General features: G+C 34.2%; 1 protein-coding gene across 5 annotated transcripts in view; it reads left to right on the top strand.

Moving 5' to 3' along the window:
- ROBO2 (roundabout guidance receptor 2) overlaps nt 1-18,926 on the top strand; it is a 562,867-nt gene that overhangs the window by 459,046 nt on the left and 84,895 nt on the right. For all 5 annotated transcript variants that reach the window (XM_036851501.1, XM_036851498.1, XM_036851500.1 and 2 more), the window contains exons 8-12: nt 3,894-4,018; nt 8,531-8,702; nt 13,246-13,451; nt 17,682-17,763; nt 18,198-18,360. In XM_036851501.1, the coding sequence (XP_036707396.1) occupies nt 3,894-4,018; nt 8,531-8,702; nt 13,246-13,451; nt 17,682-17,763; nt 18,198-18,360 (748 nt within the window). The remainder of the gene's footprint in view (nt 1-3,893; nt 4,019-8,530; nt 8,703-13,245; nt 13,452-17,681; nt 17,764-18,197; nt 18,361-18,926) is intronic.

Raw genomic sequence — 18,926 nt, 5'->3', positions numbered from 1 at the left:
TGTATTTATAATAACTTGGAATAAAAGTACAGTATATATAAACATCACATGAAAGGATATTTCATAGCATGAATAACACAAATGCTGATAGCATTTCGTTACTAGTCTTTAAAACTTCATTACTGAGTAAAAACTCAAGAAACTTTGATATCCTGGTCTTTTAGATTGTATCATCAGTGGTAAATATTGCACTGAGATATTGCAGAATTTCTTTGTCCTTTAAGAATTCTTATAAAATATTATATTTAGGTGCTACTATGAATATAGCAATTCTCAACTGGATTTGCTGTCCCAACTTGCTAAGATTTTTCAGCCTCATATCTGCCTTTTCTCTTTTAGGAAGAGCATTCTTTCTAGAACACAACCTTATTATATCTTTCTTGCATAAGCATCTGTGAAAAGATCTACATACTTTCTAGGACAAAATTTAAGCTCCTTTAGCATAAATTATCTCACCCTACCTATGTCACTTCTGCACCCCTGATTTTATTTTTAAAATCATTTATATCCTCCCAGCACATCTGCTTCCACAGGTCTCTGCCTGTGTCTGCCTCTCTCTGTCCCAGGTGACCTGAGTCCTCTCCATCTCGTGAACTCTTACTTGTGCTTCAAAGCACAATTCAAACATAGCCATCTCCTGGCATCTTTCCTCTTTTTTCCTCAGCAGTTACTTGATCTAGTTTGTGCACTTCCACACTTTTTCCCCTGATGCCCCCTGCATATTTCTATTATTATACAAATCATATTCTGCTGTATTTGTTTTTATTTATTCATTTAATAGGAAGTCTCTGCCATAGGCTATGAACAATTTTTTATTCTGTTTTCTATCTCCTGTACCAAGCAGAATGTATCATAGTTTGTAGCCAGTCAATACATTTTTGAACGAGTAAATAGATGAATCATATCTTTTTCAGAAAGTGGATTGATAGATGTGGTTATTCGCCAGTCCTTATTTTGGGGGTTATGTTTTAGCAGCTGTGTTAAAATTGTAGGATCTGGATTCCAAAGCATTTTACAAAATCGCTCATCTATCCAAAGGTTTTTGAAAGCTTGAAAAATCAAATTTAAGAAGTCTATAGTTTAATATTTAAAGTACAAATGGTAATTTTACTGAGATAGATAGATGATAGATAAACAGAGTTAGCATAATATGCTTAAAACTATAAAATATGTTTTCATTGCTTTCATTTGATGTTTCATCTGATGATTTTAATCATGTGTATTCTCAGTTATTACATTTTTAAAATTATATAAAGAAGGATTTTATGGTTCATATGGGGCTCTAAATTTTTACTAACTAGTTTTACTAAGCTAGTTATGAGAGCCAATTCAAATTCTTTCTGGTCCAAAGCAATACAGATGAACTAATAAGCTGTGTATGTGATTTTCATCAAAGACTGTTAACTGATTTTTACTATATTGACTTTTATTTTAGTTTTTATTTTTGATAATGAGGTACAAGCTAAGTTACTCAGTACTTCTCACTTAGTGTCGATGTTGGCAGTAAACTTTTTTTCATAGAATTACTAAGAAGTAAAGAAATATACATTGATCTTTAAATTTTTTTAATGTATATAATTTTTCTTAGGTATTACAGATGATAGAGACCAATCTTAAGTATTTTTGGGTATAACTATCGGTGGTTTCACATCTCTATTGAAAAATGGACACTGCAGTGTTTTAAGAGTCGTACCTAAAGTAATTTTGTAATGTTGATTTAAACTATCATTCGTATTAGAAAAAATGGAACAAAAATCAATGTATCTGCTGATTCAGTGGAATTGTGTAGAAATAACAAGAAGATCATAAGAAGTAAGTAATCTCCTAAAAATACAGGGCAACATAAATCACGTCCTGTTCAAATAGATCCATAAATCTGGGTTCTTCATCCTTTTAAACTGAATCTTCTGTTATCTATAGCTGTAGAAGAAAATTTCACTTAGTAGATTTATTCCTTCTGTCTCTGAGGTGTGTGTTGAATGTGTTGAATTAGGAGGCAGTATAATAGGACACCAAAAAATAAGCCACTACAAATCTCTTGAGTTTTTTGAAAAAATGCTGCTGCTGTTTCTATGCTAGCACTCTTGTAAGGATGAGTAACTGGTTGCATGTTTGAGGATACCCTACATTTACTCCGTTCTTGGACCTACAGTTATGTACTCCTAAAGGACTGAAAGAATTCTGGGTAAAGGACTTTACCGAATGATGCTTGCTGTTAAAATTCTTCAGCGCTCAAATTTTAGGACTGTGGCCATGAACACTGGGTTCTAAAAATTCGAGTTCATTTTAAAGTTTTTTTCTTGGTCTTAAGTTTTCTAGTATAAGCCAGGAGTTACACTGGAAACAGATGATTAGAAAAGTCATAGAATAAACATGCTGTTTTCTCTTCAACAGGAGTGGATTTTAGTATGAAGAAGATGTCCTTGTGAAAACGTCCAGTTACACAGTCTGCTGTTTTTCACTTTCTTCTTTCTCTTTATAATTAGCCCCAAATTTAAATCTGAACTTCCTTAGCATTTTTACCCCATCTCTTTATTTTCTACTGGAGTTCCTTGTACCTAGGTCTCATTATTTTTGCCTACACCATTTTACTGGCCTTCAGTCAGACTGCCTACTTTATTCACTGATCTGTCTCGCTCACAATCTATATACTACATTCATTAGAGGGTTAAAGCTTCCAAAATTTTTGCTTTACATTTATCACTCCTCAGCTTAGAAAGAGTCAGGATAAAATCCTCAGTTTGTCTTCTCAGGCCATTCTTAGACTGGATACAAATCTATCTTTTGTAGCCAATGCTGTTTATACAATGGGGACTTGCCATTCCTTTGGGATTACACACTGTATGCTAGATGTGTTCTTGCTTCTTACACTTTGCTTAGTTAGCTCCTTGCTTGGAATATGTTCACTTCTCCACTTCTCTAAATGCCACCCCTTCCTCCAAGTCTCCATAATGTCCACCTCCTGCATAAAGCCTTTCACAGCTACCGTAACACAAAGGGATCCCTCTCTCCTGAAGTCCTATCACACTTATGATGTGTACTATAATTTAAGTGCTTCTCCTCTGTTCTCTGAGAGCACCTCTATCATTGAACTTACCACAGCCTTAGAGAATTGTTGTTTTAATTTCGCTGTTGTTGTTGTCATCATGATCATGTTCTGTATTTTCTCTTAGACTATGAGTACCTTCATGGCTGCAGGGTAGATGATTTTGTCTGTGTATCTTTAGTGCCCAGTAGGGGAACATAGTAATTGCCAAATGCTCATTGATCTAAATGAAATGAATTAAATAGAATCAACCACTTTCATATGTTTCTTTATATTGTTAGTTATCTTTGTATGTAATTCCCATCTCTTCAGTTCTTTGATATTTTCAACACTTCAACTCCTCTGGTCTAGAATATCAGCAGTTTGAGAATAGGTATCATATTTTTTTCCTTCTGGTATCCCTGTGCCCAGTACAATGTCTTGCAAATATTACAAGAACAATTAATGTTTGTTAGTAGATTGATTTCACAAGAAGGAGATATTTGAGTAATGCAATGCTTCTTTTTCTCTCTTCATTCAAAACACAGAACCATATTGGGAAACCATGTTTTTTCTTAAAAACTTTAGAATATCATTACAAATCTATTTTCCTATGCAAGTATAGGGGCTGAAGGGTTTACAGTGTACATTTAAAATGTGTCTACGAATACATTTACTTCTTTCCTCACATTTGATATAGTGCTCTTTTTCTTTCCCCATTGTGTTTTGAGAAATACTTTAAAAAAAATCAAAAACTGTAGCCTCTGTCTGGCACTGAGCAATCCACCTAGTATCAGATTTTCTCTTTGATATATTTTTCTTTGTCAACAGTTTATATTGACACACTTTCTTTCCTTTTAAATTATAGCTCCTCCACAGTTTGTGGTTAGGCCAAGAGATCAGATTGTTGCTCAAGGTCGTACAGTGACATTTCCCTGTGAAACTAAAGGAAACCCACAGCCAGCAGTTTTTTGGCAAAAAGAAGGCAGCCAGGTGAGTGTAAGCCTTGACTGCTTTTCTGAAATCTCTGAACTCCCCGTCTCTAGTGACCCTCAAAGTTTGTCTTTCCTTTCTTGTTGTCAATGTTGAATTTATTTTATTTCTGAAAAAGAGACCAATTAATTCTAAAATTAGCGGGAGTCAGATGCTTTAATATAACATTCTTTTTTTCTAGTGTTAATTCTCTAATATTTTAATCTTACGTCAAATAGATACAATGCAGTGTAACCAAATTATCTGAAAAAGTCTAACCCGTAGCTGTTTAAAATCTCCTAACAGAAAGGTAAGTTTGCTTTCTTGCATTGAGCTACATTGAGATAAGTAAGTGAGTTAGTATATATAAAGCACTTAGGACATCCTGGGCAAATGTAAAACAGCCAAAAATATTTCCATTATTAATCAGCCTAGAAACTAGTTTCAACCCCCTTTCATAGATATGTAGTATAAATACCTTTTCTTTACCGTTAATTTAAGCACGCTTCCATTTAAGAGTAGGAGAAATATTTTCTTCCATCATCCCTTCTGGATTCCCTCATAGTGGGGTTAGACAGGAAATAGTACATTAAATACCAGAAAAAACCAACACTTGTCTGGTCTTTGCTGTGCCCTGGTTTGTCCTCTCGGGGCCCTCTCCGGGCAGCATGATCTCTCAGACTCTGCTAAAAGCGAATTGAATGCACCAGTTTTCTCATTTAGAACTTGGTCCAAACTTGGGCAAGCAGAGGCTTCTAGGTTCTGAGGCAATGAGTGGAACTTCCAGCTTAAACCAGATCAGAAATTGAGTTCTTTGTCTAAAGACTTATCTGTGCATTCCTGAGGGACCTAGAGATATTTTCGTTCTAGTCTCTCCAGAAGCATTCCGAAGGAGGCATATAGTTCGCAGGAGGAGACCTACTGGTGTTCCTCCTCAGCACCCTCTGGTTGTTAGTCCAAGTTCTGGAAGAATTTCCTGGGCAAACACGGAAACCATGATTAAAAGTCTCAGGCAATCTAAAAACTTTGCCAGAGACGGAAAATGCTTTAGACTAAGTTAAGAGAACCTGTTGATCAAAACTCGTGTATGATTATCTGGGTAGAGAGACGTCAGGAAGTTTCACTCAGCCGTCATTTTGCATTGTTGTGAATTCCTGTACAGTTCTGTACCACCCGAAGCTAGCAGTTTTAACATCTCAGTATGGACGGGCAAATTATCTTTCTTCCTTTCCTCAGTGCTCTTTGTTGGATTCACTTCCCCCATGATTTGTGGGATGGAAATATAGTGATGAGAAGGATAAGGTAAAGTTCTGGCCACTGGCTTATCCCACATCAGGACTGTTCCAGGACTTAATTGCCATCTTTTTTATCAGTTAGTAACTATACAATAGATTTCTACTCATAGACTTCCTTGATTCTTCACTTAAAAATTGCTTTCAGATTAAAACATCCCAAACTCTAAAGTGAGTGTAAAGCAACATGATATAGTTATAACACACTTGAACATACACACACACACACACACACACACACGTACCCTGAAAAAGGAAAGAATTCTAAAGCCATTTTCCCTCCGTATAATTTTTATAATCTTTGTAGCACTGTTTAAATTTACTGAACCTCATTTTCTTAATCTAAAATTTGAGGATAACATATTTTACTTCACATAAGTTATGAAGATTATGTGATTAAGTTAGTTTATATGTAAAAATGCTTTACACATTTTGAAGGTTAGAAATGGGGAAAATGCAGAATGCATCTGCCTTCCCTTGTTCCTGGCTGAAGTGGCAAGTTCATGCTTCTGCTCAGGCCAGGCTGCTAGGGCCAGAGGTATCCCTCTGCCCATGCACAGAAGCTCAGCACCACTCTGGTCACCTCTGTCCCCAGACCCACATCGTGCCTGAGAAGGCAGGAGGGGATGAACCTGGAGGGCCCTGGTAGCCTGTCAAGATTCTCACTCCTGCCTGTAGCTCCTTCCCTCCACCCATTCGGGGAGGTGTGGGGTCCACAGAAGTTACTTTCTCAAACCACTGATAGTAAATATATTTATGTGAATATATTATTTATTTATAAATGATACAAATATAATGATATAAAGCAATTTGATTGTTGCAGATTTACACTTTAAATCCATGTAGTGAGTTAAATCTCATTATAACTTGTTATCATGTAGATACAGCTATATCATGTGTAAATCACATGCCCTAAAATAGCTTCAGGTTTATACATGCTATTGCATAAAATGTATATTGGTCTTGTGGCCCAATGAGCATGATATTTAAATATGCTACATTGTGTTTTAATGTTTTTTAAACAAGTAATGATCAAATAGCATTAAAGTATTTCTTTTTCTGTTATTTGACAAAGTGGCATGTAATTCCAGAGATATTAATCTCTGGGAAAAATTTTCGAGTTAGGTGATTTGATTTGATTATAATCTTAGGCCTTGTTTTCTTTATTTCACCTATCTCCCTCACATTAGACAGAGGGGTCGGGGGAGAGAGGAAAGGGGAGAGAGAGAAAGGAGATGGTGAATGAGAACAAAAGAGAAATGCTTGAGCAAATTGTAAATTTTCAAATCATGAATTGGGACATTAGGAAAAATAAATTGGTCTTACTGTCTGCAGTATCCAATTTTTACAGTGATCTATGACTATTCATCAGTATAGAGAGTTAAGAGCCTGGACTTAATGGTCCATATTCCTCAATATGTGCTGATAATGCCAATTAGCACTAATAGGATACCCAGGCACTTCAAGGCAAGAAGAGCTCTGTAGAATTCCTGGGTTTTGCTTGTCATCCATTTTCTTTTGCCTGTGTCATACAAACAGGGAATAAAGATGATGGGTTAACCTCAATCATATGCCATTTTTCATGTCATCGAATCATTTAGAAGGTGGACTGATAACACATTGTAGAGGAAGAGATCCCGGAGAGAATTAAGCCCATCTGATGTATTAGTGCTATGTAAATTAGTATTCTAATGGCTAATTGTAGGAAAGTGCACACTTTGAGTTATTGTATCATTTCCAAGTGGCTTTAAAATTTAGACCCTTCTCTTTCAGATGGTTTATTTCAGTAATATACTTGGATTCCACAGGAGAATTAGCTTGTTCTCAAATTATGCTTCATATGTATGAAAAAGTCTAGCCTTATATAGTAATACAAATTTTATAGGAAGGCAATAGCATTTTGAGATTATATTCCTGACATGCTAGCAAACATCACCTCTTTTAGAAAAGGTTTAATAACATAGTATGTTTATGTAAAGTGGGCTTACAGTGTCACACTCGAATCTAATAAAGTGGACATCCATCATGTTGCAATAAAGAGAAGAGCTTCTAATTAAAGTAGGACCTCATTCGCAGGATTAAAGTCATTTAGCGTAATTGAAAAGTGTTAATACCCTATTTTATCCTCTTTCATTGGTATTACTTCAAGGGTAGAAACATTTTGAGGGGAAAATGTGTCTTATGCCTTTAATTGAATGTTATTACCTCCTGATTGTAACATATTGAAACTGTTTAATTACAAACCTGGAAAATTAATTACTATGTCGAGAAACAGATCCCAGAGGGTTATAATGTTCTTTTTTGTAAGTAAATACAACATAAAAATTGATATGTCCTTATTTATAATCCAACTTGGAAGCATATCTCAATATAATTTATTATATCCAAATTTTTTTTTAATTGAACAACAGTAAAGCAACATAGGTCATCCAGGTTAACATTACTGCTCTCCTATAAGAACGTTCACAATTTCGTGATTTGGCTGCTTGTATTTAATATGAGTTATATAGGAAACTAAAGAACCTTGTATTTTTTGAAAGGGTAATATTATGAAATTCTTTACCATCACACGCATCCTTCAGAAACATCCCGCATCTTCTTTTTATTTTCAGTGACTTGGTTAATCTTGCTCAGACGGTAGCCTTTATACCTAGCTCCTTTCAAAGCTGTTACAACCTGCAGAAATCTTATAGCAGAAGGAGATTCAGCTGTCTCTCTGTGTCAGTCTCAGTCACACACTTTTGAATACCTTTAGGAGAAATTCAGTTACTTATGTCAAATATTCAAAAGGGTCAGCAGAAAATATTTTTGCGTTCTCTAGTGGTCTGCAGTTTATAAAACACGTACACAATTGATGTTACATTCCAGATCACGCTGTCTTATGAGTTGAGTCAGATGAGCATTATTATGTCCATTTTACAGATGAGGAAACCGCGTTTCAAAACTGTTCAGTAACCCACAGAAAGTCAGGCAGAGAGTAAAAGGTCACGATCCAGACCTAGATGATTGTTCCTTCAGCCAGAGCATGCTCGCTTCTTAGAGCACATCATTTTCCCATGATGGGAAAAAAGTTTCCCAGTGAGACTCACTGTGTGGCCTTTAACCCTTTCGGTACCGTATTTTTAAATCTTTGTGTTTTCTTTTTCCAGCCACATTTCTCTAACTGCAGTAGCTGTTGTTAATATAATTTTCCTTCTGAGTGAGAAGAGATTTCTTAGTAACATTGTGTTTGTTTCCACAGAACCTGCTTTTCCCAAATCAACCCCAACAGGCCAACAGCAGATGTTCTGTGTCGCCAGCCGGGGACCTTACAATTACCGACACTCAGCGCTCGGACGCGGGTTACTACATCTGCCAGGCCCTAACCGTGGCAGGAAGCATTTTAGCAAAAGCTCAGCTGGAAGTTACTGATGGTGTGATATTATTAGAATTTGTTTTCCGAAAATAATGATTTTTATTTCAAAACTATGAAATTCTCTGACCTGTTAGTTAAATCCTTAAAATTAATGCTTATCTTCTAAGTTTGAATCTAGGTAAAATAACATTCTTAATAGTTTCTAATTCTCCCTGATTTAATACCATTTACTTTCCCAAAGAAGAACATCAAACACAATCTATTTTATTCTTAAAAATATAGTGATGCATTATTTTAGTGAAATAGAAATAGGAATGTTAGCTGTATATTTTTATTCAGTCTTGTGCTGATATGATTGCTTCTAATGGATAGTAATAATCTTATTTTACTAGAGGAGAGAGAGATATAATCTTTATTATCAGTGGAAACAGAGATGACTTTTCACTTAGCCAATCACATTATGACATCCTATGATGTGTCAATTATACATTCACTAAGTTAAATTAATTAAATACCTTCCAAACTACAAGTGGATGCTAAAACTATTTTTTTATTTGTATGTATGCACTACAAATCTTAACTGAAGCACCTGATTCAGGTGAAAGTTGAAGACCATGCAGCACTCTTCATGTCTGATTTTTTTTTCCCAAGAGCTTTTTTGTCACAATTGACACGTAGGGAGTTTTAGATATTTGTGAACCTCTGAGCATTCATTTAAGCCATATTCTTTGATATCTTAAATTAAAAAAATCTCTCTTGCTCTCTTAGATTTGTGGGGTTTCTGATTCTCCCCACACCCGCACCCTCCCACACTGGGTTCTGCGATAAAAGAGCTTTGGGCTGTGACCTCTCTGATTCTCTTCTTTCTCTGCTGAACTTTTATACAATTCAAATTTACATGTAGATTAAAAGGTCATTTAAAATTAATAGAAAGGCAGTATTTTTTAATGTCTGCCCATGGTATTGCCTGATTCAGCGCCATGTCAGGAATGGGAATAAATAGAACAGACAAACATTAGCTGAGGAGATATTGAGTCGTTAATGGCCATACCTGCTGATGCAGCAGAGATTTACTGCTATGGAACTGAAAGAAGTCAGGTTCAAGGGTAATAGTGCCAAGAAATTCTTCCTTTACATGGACAAGATCATCGATCCTTCAAACCTCCATATTTCTTTAAAAGAAATAACATATAATTATTAATCTTTTTTAAGTTCCTATGTTTTCTTCTACTACGAAAAAATGTCTAGAAACATGCACTTGGAAAATAAGGTATTCTGGCCAAAACCTAAGTTTTATTCTATACTACTATGAAAGATTCCAAATATAATGCTGAAGAACTCCACTATAGCTGCTTATGATATTTTACAAAAGACAGACTTTTAAATGTTCCTAAATGAAGAAAGTGTTATGAAGAAGGCAAACCATATTTGTAGAAAACAAAGTTGATGATTTAGAAGAGCCAGTTGATATGACAGATGTGGTTCATGAAACAGGTGGATATTCAAAATTGTGCCTGATATAATGAAAAGGAAAACTTGTTTTGAGAAATTAAGTTTGTTGTTGACATAATCTCTCATACCAGTAGTAATTCTAGCTTTGGTTCTGTGGTCAAACTGAAAAGAGTGATAAGGAAATTTAAATCTGATGACTGAGATGTCTCTGAACATTTGGTTACAAGTGGCTTGAATATTCATTGCTACATTGATTTTTACTTTCGTAAGCAATCACAAAGTCAAGATACTTTTGCAATAACGTTGAATGGAGGTTATAGAGTTATTGATTTTGACAGTAAAGAAATCTAACTTCAAGACCTAAACACACACACACACACACACACTTTATTATAAATAACTGTCTCTAAATATTAACTTGCCACATTGGCCGATGACTTCAGCTTTTATTCATAGTTTTGAATTTTTCAGACTGGTTAACAGTTTAATAATACGTAAGCCATCATTTTCCTTTTGAACGTGTTGCTTGGTATGATCCAGGGCAGTTTAGAGCCAAATGAAATTCCAATGTAGAATGAAAACATATGTCATGTTCAGAAAAACAAGCAAAACATCTATAGCGATGTTTCTGTTGTTACATTTTTGTACTTAGACTCCTTTCTTGGAAATATTTTTAACTCAAGTGTTCACATGAGATGAGATTGTTAATGGTGATGAAAGGTGCTGTTGAGTGATAATTTTACTTATTATAGGTAGAGCTAAGATCTTTAGTACACTTGAATTTCAAAACATCCCTTTAAAAGACCTTCTTATTATTTCATTAACACTGTTCTTCATTTCTTTTCTTCTCTTAGAAAATTAGAAAATTGTAATGAGAATTCTGAGTAGAGCCAATAGAATCTAAAAAGACTGGAGAGAAGAAATGTACAATAGATGTCACATCATGATCTTATATGAGTGGTTTATTGAGGATTCACAATGCGTAGTTAGAGAAAACCATGGAATTGTTCACAGATCACTGGAAACCCTAAATGTTCATTTAACCTCTGACCTTAGTGTCATGGAAACTTGTGGTCATCTTTCACCCATAACATCCTTGAAACTGAAAGTTCTTTCTGGCCAGGAGATTTTCGGTTACTTTTTTGATCAAATTCATTTAAAAGACAATGAGCTACTCATTTGGGCAGTAAAAAAGAGAAAAAAGAAACTAATTGTATGTCCTTTGCCCATATATAATGATTTCAAGGATATGACAGTAAGAGCAGGTTATAAGAAGTTACCTGAATTCTATATAGATATTTAATTTGAAACAAAGAAGTAACATTATATAAAATTTAATAAATAGTTTCTTCTCTGGTAATGCAGACCCATTTTTCTTACTGAATTTTAAAATTATTCATAATGTTTGGTGAATTGGCCTTCCATTTTTGACTCAGAGAGAAAATAAATTCCACAAAGCGTTCAAGTTGAATATCTGTTTGCACAATTATTGCCAGATATGTCAGAATTGGTATAATATTGTGCTTTCACGTTCTCTGAAGATTATTTAATTTACTTCTAAAATGAAGAATTTGATCAAGAAAAGCAGTGAACTAAATGGATCTAATTTTTATTTGCAAAGAATACACAGAGAATCTTGTTTTCCTTAGGTTTTTATAAGGTTTTCTACATATACACACATTTTAATACATATTTTGATATAACAGGTTTAGGTTGATTGGAAGTCCACTCTATCCTGACATGCAGGGGACCTCTATTTTAAATCAAGATCAGTTGGCTTTCTCATGGTAGCCTCTAAAAGGACTGTTTGATTTAATGTCTTTCCCCAAAACTGTGAACTCTACAAATAAAAATGCATATAGATTGAGAAATATATAAACATATAAATGGGTATTTGTAAAAGCTGGTAGACAAAGGAAATTAGAGCATTAATAAGCAAAATGACTTTTTTTGATTATGTACATAGTAATCCAAGATGACCTTCTTGAGAAAAAGCACTCTTCACAGTTGCTTAGCAATAATTCAGATTCAGCATCTTTTTCTTTTTGTGGAACTTATATATCTATCTATCTATATATAGATAGATAGATAGATATATAAATATTATATTTGTTATTATTATATATTATTATACATAATAAAGAGCATATTTGGATAATTAACCAAAACCTATGAGAAGTTTACAAAACTTTCTCTTAAGAAATCCTTTCTTGGCCCTGGATATATCAGTTTCATTATGAGATGGTCTTCTAATGAATTGTAGATGAAAGCCTGCCTCCAATTGATTCCATATTTTCATTACCCATTTAAATATTACTATACATTCTGATACACTTCCTAAATCATTATATAATACTTCTAAAGGCACTGATGGTACTGCTACAAATCAATATTCAATTAAAAAAACCACGGTGAACTAAGTTTATGAAATTATGGAAACTTTACTCAAATGATCACAAAAATGAATATATATGTAAACACAAATTTTCATGAAAACGCTATTTTTGTCATGTCATAAATATGGTCTTTAGATTTTTTTGCTTAAATGTATAGACTAATTAAATTATATCATCCACATTATATTACTCTAATCTAGAGCCCAATATCACAATTTTAGGACTAAATTATTTATAGTCTAATATTTTAACGTCATCAAAATATTATAGTCTATATAAATAAAGCCGGCAACTGGTGCTATGAAGGTAAAATTATGTATTACTCATATATTTATCATAAAAGCAAAAGTGAACATCGATTGTACTCATGTGATATTCCACAGGCTTTCTTAAATATGCATATGAGAGATAAAATGGCCATTTTGCAAATGATTACCATAAGCTCTCAACATTTTAATTTTAATATGATTAAGCCTTTCTAAGGTGTCAGAATTTATCTTATCATCATCTTAATTATAGGTAACTCAGAGTAACTTATAAATATAGTATGGCTTCAGTAAAATATGTACAGGTGTATGTATAGTAATTATAGATGATAGATATATAATGGATGTAGAATATTACAGAAAAATTATAAGTAATATGTATGACTTTGGGGCTTTAATCTTACTTTTGATATAAGACTACTGATGATATAAAGACTACCAAATTTCATAAAATTAAAATATCCTGAAAAATATCTTTGTCCTTTAGTTTTGACAGATAGACCTCCACCTATAATTCTACAAGGCCCAGCCAACCAAACGCTAGCAGTAGATGGTACAGCATTACTGAAATGTAAAGCTACTGGTGACCCTCTTCCTGTAATTAGCTGGCTAAAGGAGGGATTTACTTTTCTGGGTAGAGATCCAAGAGCAACTATACAAGAACAAGGAACCTTGCAGATTAAGAATTTACGGGTAAGTAATGTTGGATTTGTATCTGGATCTTCATCTCAACAGAAGTATGTACTTCCCTAGGGAAAAACTGTGTTGTGAAATTAAAATCTTACATCCCTGCATAATTGCTATACATTTTATTATAGACCCTGTTGTTTCTTAATTTACAAATGACAAATTGAAATTAGAGGGAAGTTCATTGTCCTTAAGTTAATTATAAGTTCATAACAGGCCTAGAAACTTTTTATTCCTTCATTCTATCCTATATGTGTGTAATCAATGGAACTAAAAAGGTTAAACACATAAAGTTAATGATAGTAATAGTACGTTTAAAATAATTGAAAATGAGAAATGCTTCTGATTTACTCTCATGAACAAGGGAAGTTCGTAATGAAATGTGGATAAATTGGCTCAGCCAAACAGTTATGTGGAAAATAATAAAGAGATGAGACTGATGACTGCATAGGAAGCAGGTTTGGCTAGTTGGTAAAAATATCTTACAGTTTAGGTAAAGTTGCTGTGCAGTTTAGATTTAAATCTGTGTACAAGAACAAGCCATTGCTGGTCTTTTAACAGAAGATGACATGATAGAAAATGACCATTCCTGCCAACTTACCAAGTTAGACTTGCTTCAGGAGCAGCTCAAAATAAATGTTTACTTCTGAATATTGTATTAGCTATCTACTGCTATGGAACAGTATTAGCAAACACTTCACAACACTTGTGTTGTTAGACTCAAAACAACACATGCTTATTATCTCATATCTTCTGTGGTAGTCTGGGCATGACTTAGCTGGGTCTTCTGCCCTAGGGTCTCACAGAGCTACGGTCAGGGTTGTAGTCTCATCTGAAAATCGACTGGGGATCAGTTTGCTTCCAAACAACATAGTTGTTAGCAGCATTCAGTTCTTAATGGCTATCAGACTGGTGACCTCAGCTTCTTGCTTGCTGTTGACTGACGGCTGCCTGTGGTTCCTTGCCATGTGGATATTCCCAATATGATTGCTTGCTTCCTCAAAGTCAACAAGGAAGAGAGTCTTTTAGCAAGACAGGATTACAATCCTATATAACATAATCACAAATGTGACATCTTGTCACCTTCATGCCATATTCTATTGGCCAGAAGTCAGTCAACAGGTCCTCCACACACTCAAGGTGAGGGATTACACCAGGTGTGAATACCAGAAGGATGTTATCATGGGGGCCACTTGCCCTCCACAAGTATACTCAATTCATTCAACCAAATATAGAAAGCCTCCCCTCCATGTAGCAAGCACTATGCTAAAGCTCAAGAGTATGTCAGAATAGTCACAAGATTGGGAATGAGGGCCAGAATTAGGATGGTTGATGTAATAGTACATGAAGAAAAATTGACTGAAAATGATTCAGTGGAAGAACAATTAGTAGCATCTGGTATCTAGGTATAAATTGGGAACCAAGGTGATTAAGAAACAAAAGAAAAGATGTTGAATTTTCCCATTCAGAAGCCTGAGGAGGAAGATAAAATATTTTTATTATGTGTATTTTCAAATGATCACAACGGGGAGTGTTTTTTTCTTACAATGTAAATTATTTACAATCACATGTTTATCAGATGTATAAAATACGGACACATAACAAAAAGGAAGAATGACTTTTTTGTAGTGTGCACATGCATACACAAACACAAATCTTTAATTTGTTACTATAATGAATGTATATATTTTTTTACTTTAATTTTGAGATAGGCATTAATTATTACTCTAAGTAGACAAAATGCTATCAAATTCAATTTAAAGAAAAATAAATTAATACAGGTTTTTAGCCTGTCTTTTTATTTATTGTAAATTAATTGTAAACCTTCTTTGGACAAAATGGGAGTTATTAAAAAATTAATGCCAGCTCTCCTTGAGTAAACAATTTGACCTCTCTCTTTGAGCTAAAGGCAGACTTCTTGGGCCATGGAGGTTAATGCATTTCCACTGTACTGCTGAATTAAAGGGTGTGCTTGAACAGTCAAGACCCCCAATAGTGTTTAAAAGAAGCAATTAAAGGTGGGTGCTTGATGATGTCAGACAAAGTTTGAGCCCCTCTGTCAGACTTCTGAGTAGTCTTTCTGAGATGCATACTCGTGGGAGCTTGTCTGCAGCCAACTACACAAGGAGAAAAGTAGGTGAGAGAGTGTGCCAGCACATTAGTCTTTTTCAAAGCACTTGATTAAGGACAAAAAGAGAAGGATGGAAAAGATATGAAGCACTCATGACCAGAGAAGACATTATTTAAAGTTAAAGGAATAAAAATGAATATGGTGATGATGATGGTGATACAAGAGTGAGCTTTAGCAATATTTAGGTTTTCATATCACTTTTGATAAACTCCATAATGAAAACATTGTTATTTTTTCTGTAAGATGACTGTCTTTTACGGAAATAAAATATTTTACACTACTTCACTGATACAGTCAAGAGAGGGTTTCTGTAGATCATATTCCTTTACGTCTTACTTTCTTTTCCAGTACTTAATGCAAGGGGGGAAAAATAGTGTGATGAACACTGTGTTCTCGTGGTCCAGTAATTGGCAGCTGAATCCGTTTCTTTTGAGAAGGAGAATATTCCAATAATCATTAAAACCTACTACCACAGCTAATGTCAGACTTGTATCTCCACACAATGAGAAGGAGATGCAGTTAAGAAGCATTACCTAGTATTCTTCTTTTAGCATTTGCACATAATAACAAGTGCTACATTTTAGTTCAACTGCTATAATAAAATGCAAATTTTTTACTCTTTCACAGACCATATTCAAATGAACATCCCATTAAAATCCAACCTTGGCTCATTATATTTAGTTTGTGAGTGATGCTTCTTAAAAGCAAAGATTTCTAATGACTGTAATGCGTGCACAGCCGTATTTGAAAAAATGGCTCTTTCTACAATGGCTATCCCCCATCATCCCTCGGTATAATAGAAGACAATTGTACAGAGATAATATGGCAAAGAATGACGTGACAGAGTAATTTGAAACTTAAGTTAAAATACATAATGCCATTTAAAATCAATTAAAATTGTGGCACCGCAGTAACATCCAGGCACTAATGATTTACCGGAGAATCAGTTGTGGAAGGTTGAGTCATCAATACACTTACATTTTGAACCCAATAGATATTATATTCCATGAACTCCCAAATTTTATCAACAATTATTCTCGCGCTCATCGTGGAATTTTAATTCTACATCTTCTGCTTTGCCTTATTCTGTTTGGTCATCAGTTTCTCTTCCCAGTCTCACTTCTCCTTCACCTCTAAACTAACGTGAATGAATGTTGTTTGCAATTTAGGTCCATGGGGCTCAACCACAGGGAGGAATTTTGATTTATGTATTACTGATCTTGAAGTTTTTGTTAAGGATATATCACGGAATCTTCTGCCTTTTAACATTTACAAAAGGGAACTTTTGATTATATTGTCAACTATTCCTCAAAGTCTTTTGCCGCTCTTCAATGAATAACAAAAACATTTTATGTAATCAGTGAAAGACAGTTTTTAGTATGCTTTAAAAAGTGTGATGGATTAGATGATTTCTGTGACCCTTTCAGCTCTCTATTGCAATGATTCCATGGGTATCGTTTGCTTGTTTTTAATGACACAACTTTATTTCATTCACTGTCACACTGCTACAGTTTTAGTAAAAGTGAGTACTGCACTCTTTAAAAGGAAAGATTTAGTTTTCCTTTTTTTAAAAAAAAAATTTCTTCTTCACTTTTCTCCATGTCTTTAAAAAAAAAAAGGTCTTCCCCCCTATTATCTCAGTGCTTATTTACTCCTGTGTATATTTTATTCTGTGAAATACAGTTTATTGACGACAAAGAGGACAGCTTTGCATTACTGATCTCTGAATGTTTATAGGATGCTGAAAAATTCTGTCCTGAGTTATCCAAATCTAACTCTGACACAGTGAAGCACCAACATAAGCTGGAATTAAAAGATAAGGCGGTTGCTGTGGAGGCAAATAGAAAGACAACTAAAGTTTACAGACAAATAGCATTTAGTTGTAGAAATATAATAAGAATCTTTGAATCACCATTATGAATAAAATAACATGATATGAGCTTATTTTAATATTTTATGTGTGCATATGATTGACTCTAATGTATAATTTGGACAGCCAAATGATATATCACATTTTCGCAGTCAAGTGTTGCCTTGTTGAGACTGAGTAATTATTCTACAAATCAATTAAAACAATTTTATTCTCTCCCTTCTATGCACACTAGATTTCTGATACTGGCACTTATACTTGTGTGGCTACAAGTTCAAGTGGGGAGACTTCCTGGAGTGCTGTGCTGGATGTGACAGGTGGGTTCTTTGTGAACTATTTTAACACAAGAAATCTTGAGCCAGTTTCAGTGATTAGCTCATTACCAAATAACAAGTTAAAGATTGATCAGTATTTTAAATATATTGAATGTAAAAACTAAGCTTTACACCACTTTTTCATTTCTATACCTCTTGGTACATAGCATTGCACATATGAAATATGATACATTTGTCCTTAATAATCTTGTTATTTTATTTTCTCTGTCTAAAGGACAAGCAATTCTAGTGATCATGTGTGAAAGTAAATATTTACTAATATGTAGGAAAAAACAAATATTCACTTATATACTTTTGATTCATGAAGATGAATTGCTCACTGTCTATTCAAATTCTTTAATAGACTGTTTTCCTTTTAAGCATCTTTGTCAGCTTATGCAATCAGAAATGAAGCTTTTTCTGTTTGTCCTCTCTAGAATCTGGAGCAACAATCAGTAAAAACTATGATTTTAATGACCTGCCTGGACCACCATCCAAACCACAGGTCACTGATGTTACTAAGAACAGTGTCACCTTGTCCTGGCAACCAGGTACCCCTGGAACCCTACCAGCAAGTGCATATATCATTGAGGCTTTCAGGTATGAGACAGTTCCTTTTCTCTCCATTGGGTTTTTGCTTTAGCTCCTATATCCTAAAATCTCAAGTGAGCTGTCCTGCTGTTTTATGCTAAGGACATGCTTAATGAGTGCATTTTAAGAATTTATCTTTTATATCTTTTATTCAAGAATAGACTTTAGTTTTATTTTTCATTCATACCTTAATTATAAGATTAAATATGCATTATCCATGACTACGTCTATAGGGATCTAGTTATGACATAATTACTTAGCTCTTGACCGTTGTAGGGATTTATCAGATGTGAATTTGGGCTTTAGAACTAAGCAGAAAATAATTTAATTAGGCACAGGCACTTTTTAAGTTATGCAACTGTTATTGAGGCATGGAAGCTTGGAATTTTACTTCCTAATAATTAGAGCAGAACCTAAAATAATTCCAGTGTTTTATGCTATATATTTGGATACGTGTATTGGCTATGCCTAAGAGAATATTAAAAACTACAGTTAAGTGATTGAGTACATGCACTTCTGATTGCTGAAAGGAAAAGATATGTCCAATTGTTATTTGAAATAATTGCTGTCAATTC

Source organism: Balaenoptera musculus, chromosome 4, assembly GCF_009873245.2.
Source record: "Balaenoptera musculus isolate JJ_BM4_2016_0621 chromosome 4, mBalMus1.pri.v3, whole genome shotgun sequence".
NCBI lineage: Eukaryota > Metazoa > Chordata > Mammalia > Artiodactyla > Balaenopteridae > Balaenoptera > Balaenoptera musculus.
This window is presented reverse-complemented; position numbering and strand designations above follow the sequence as displayed.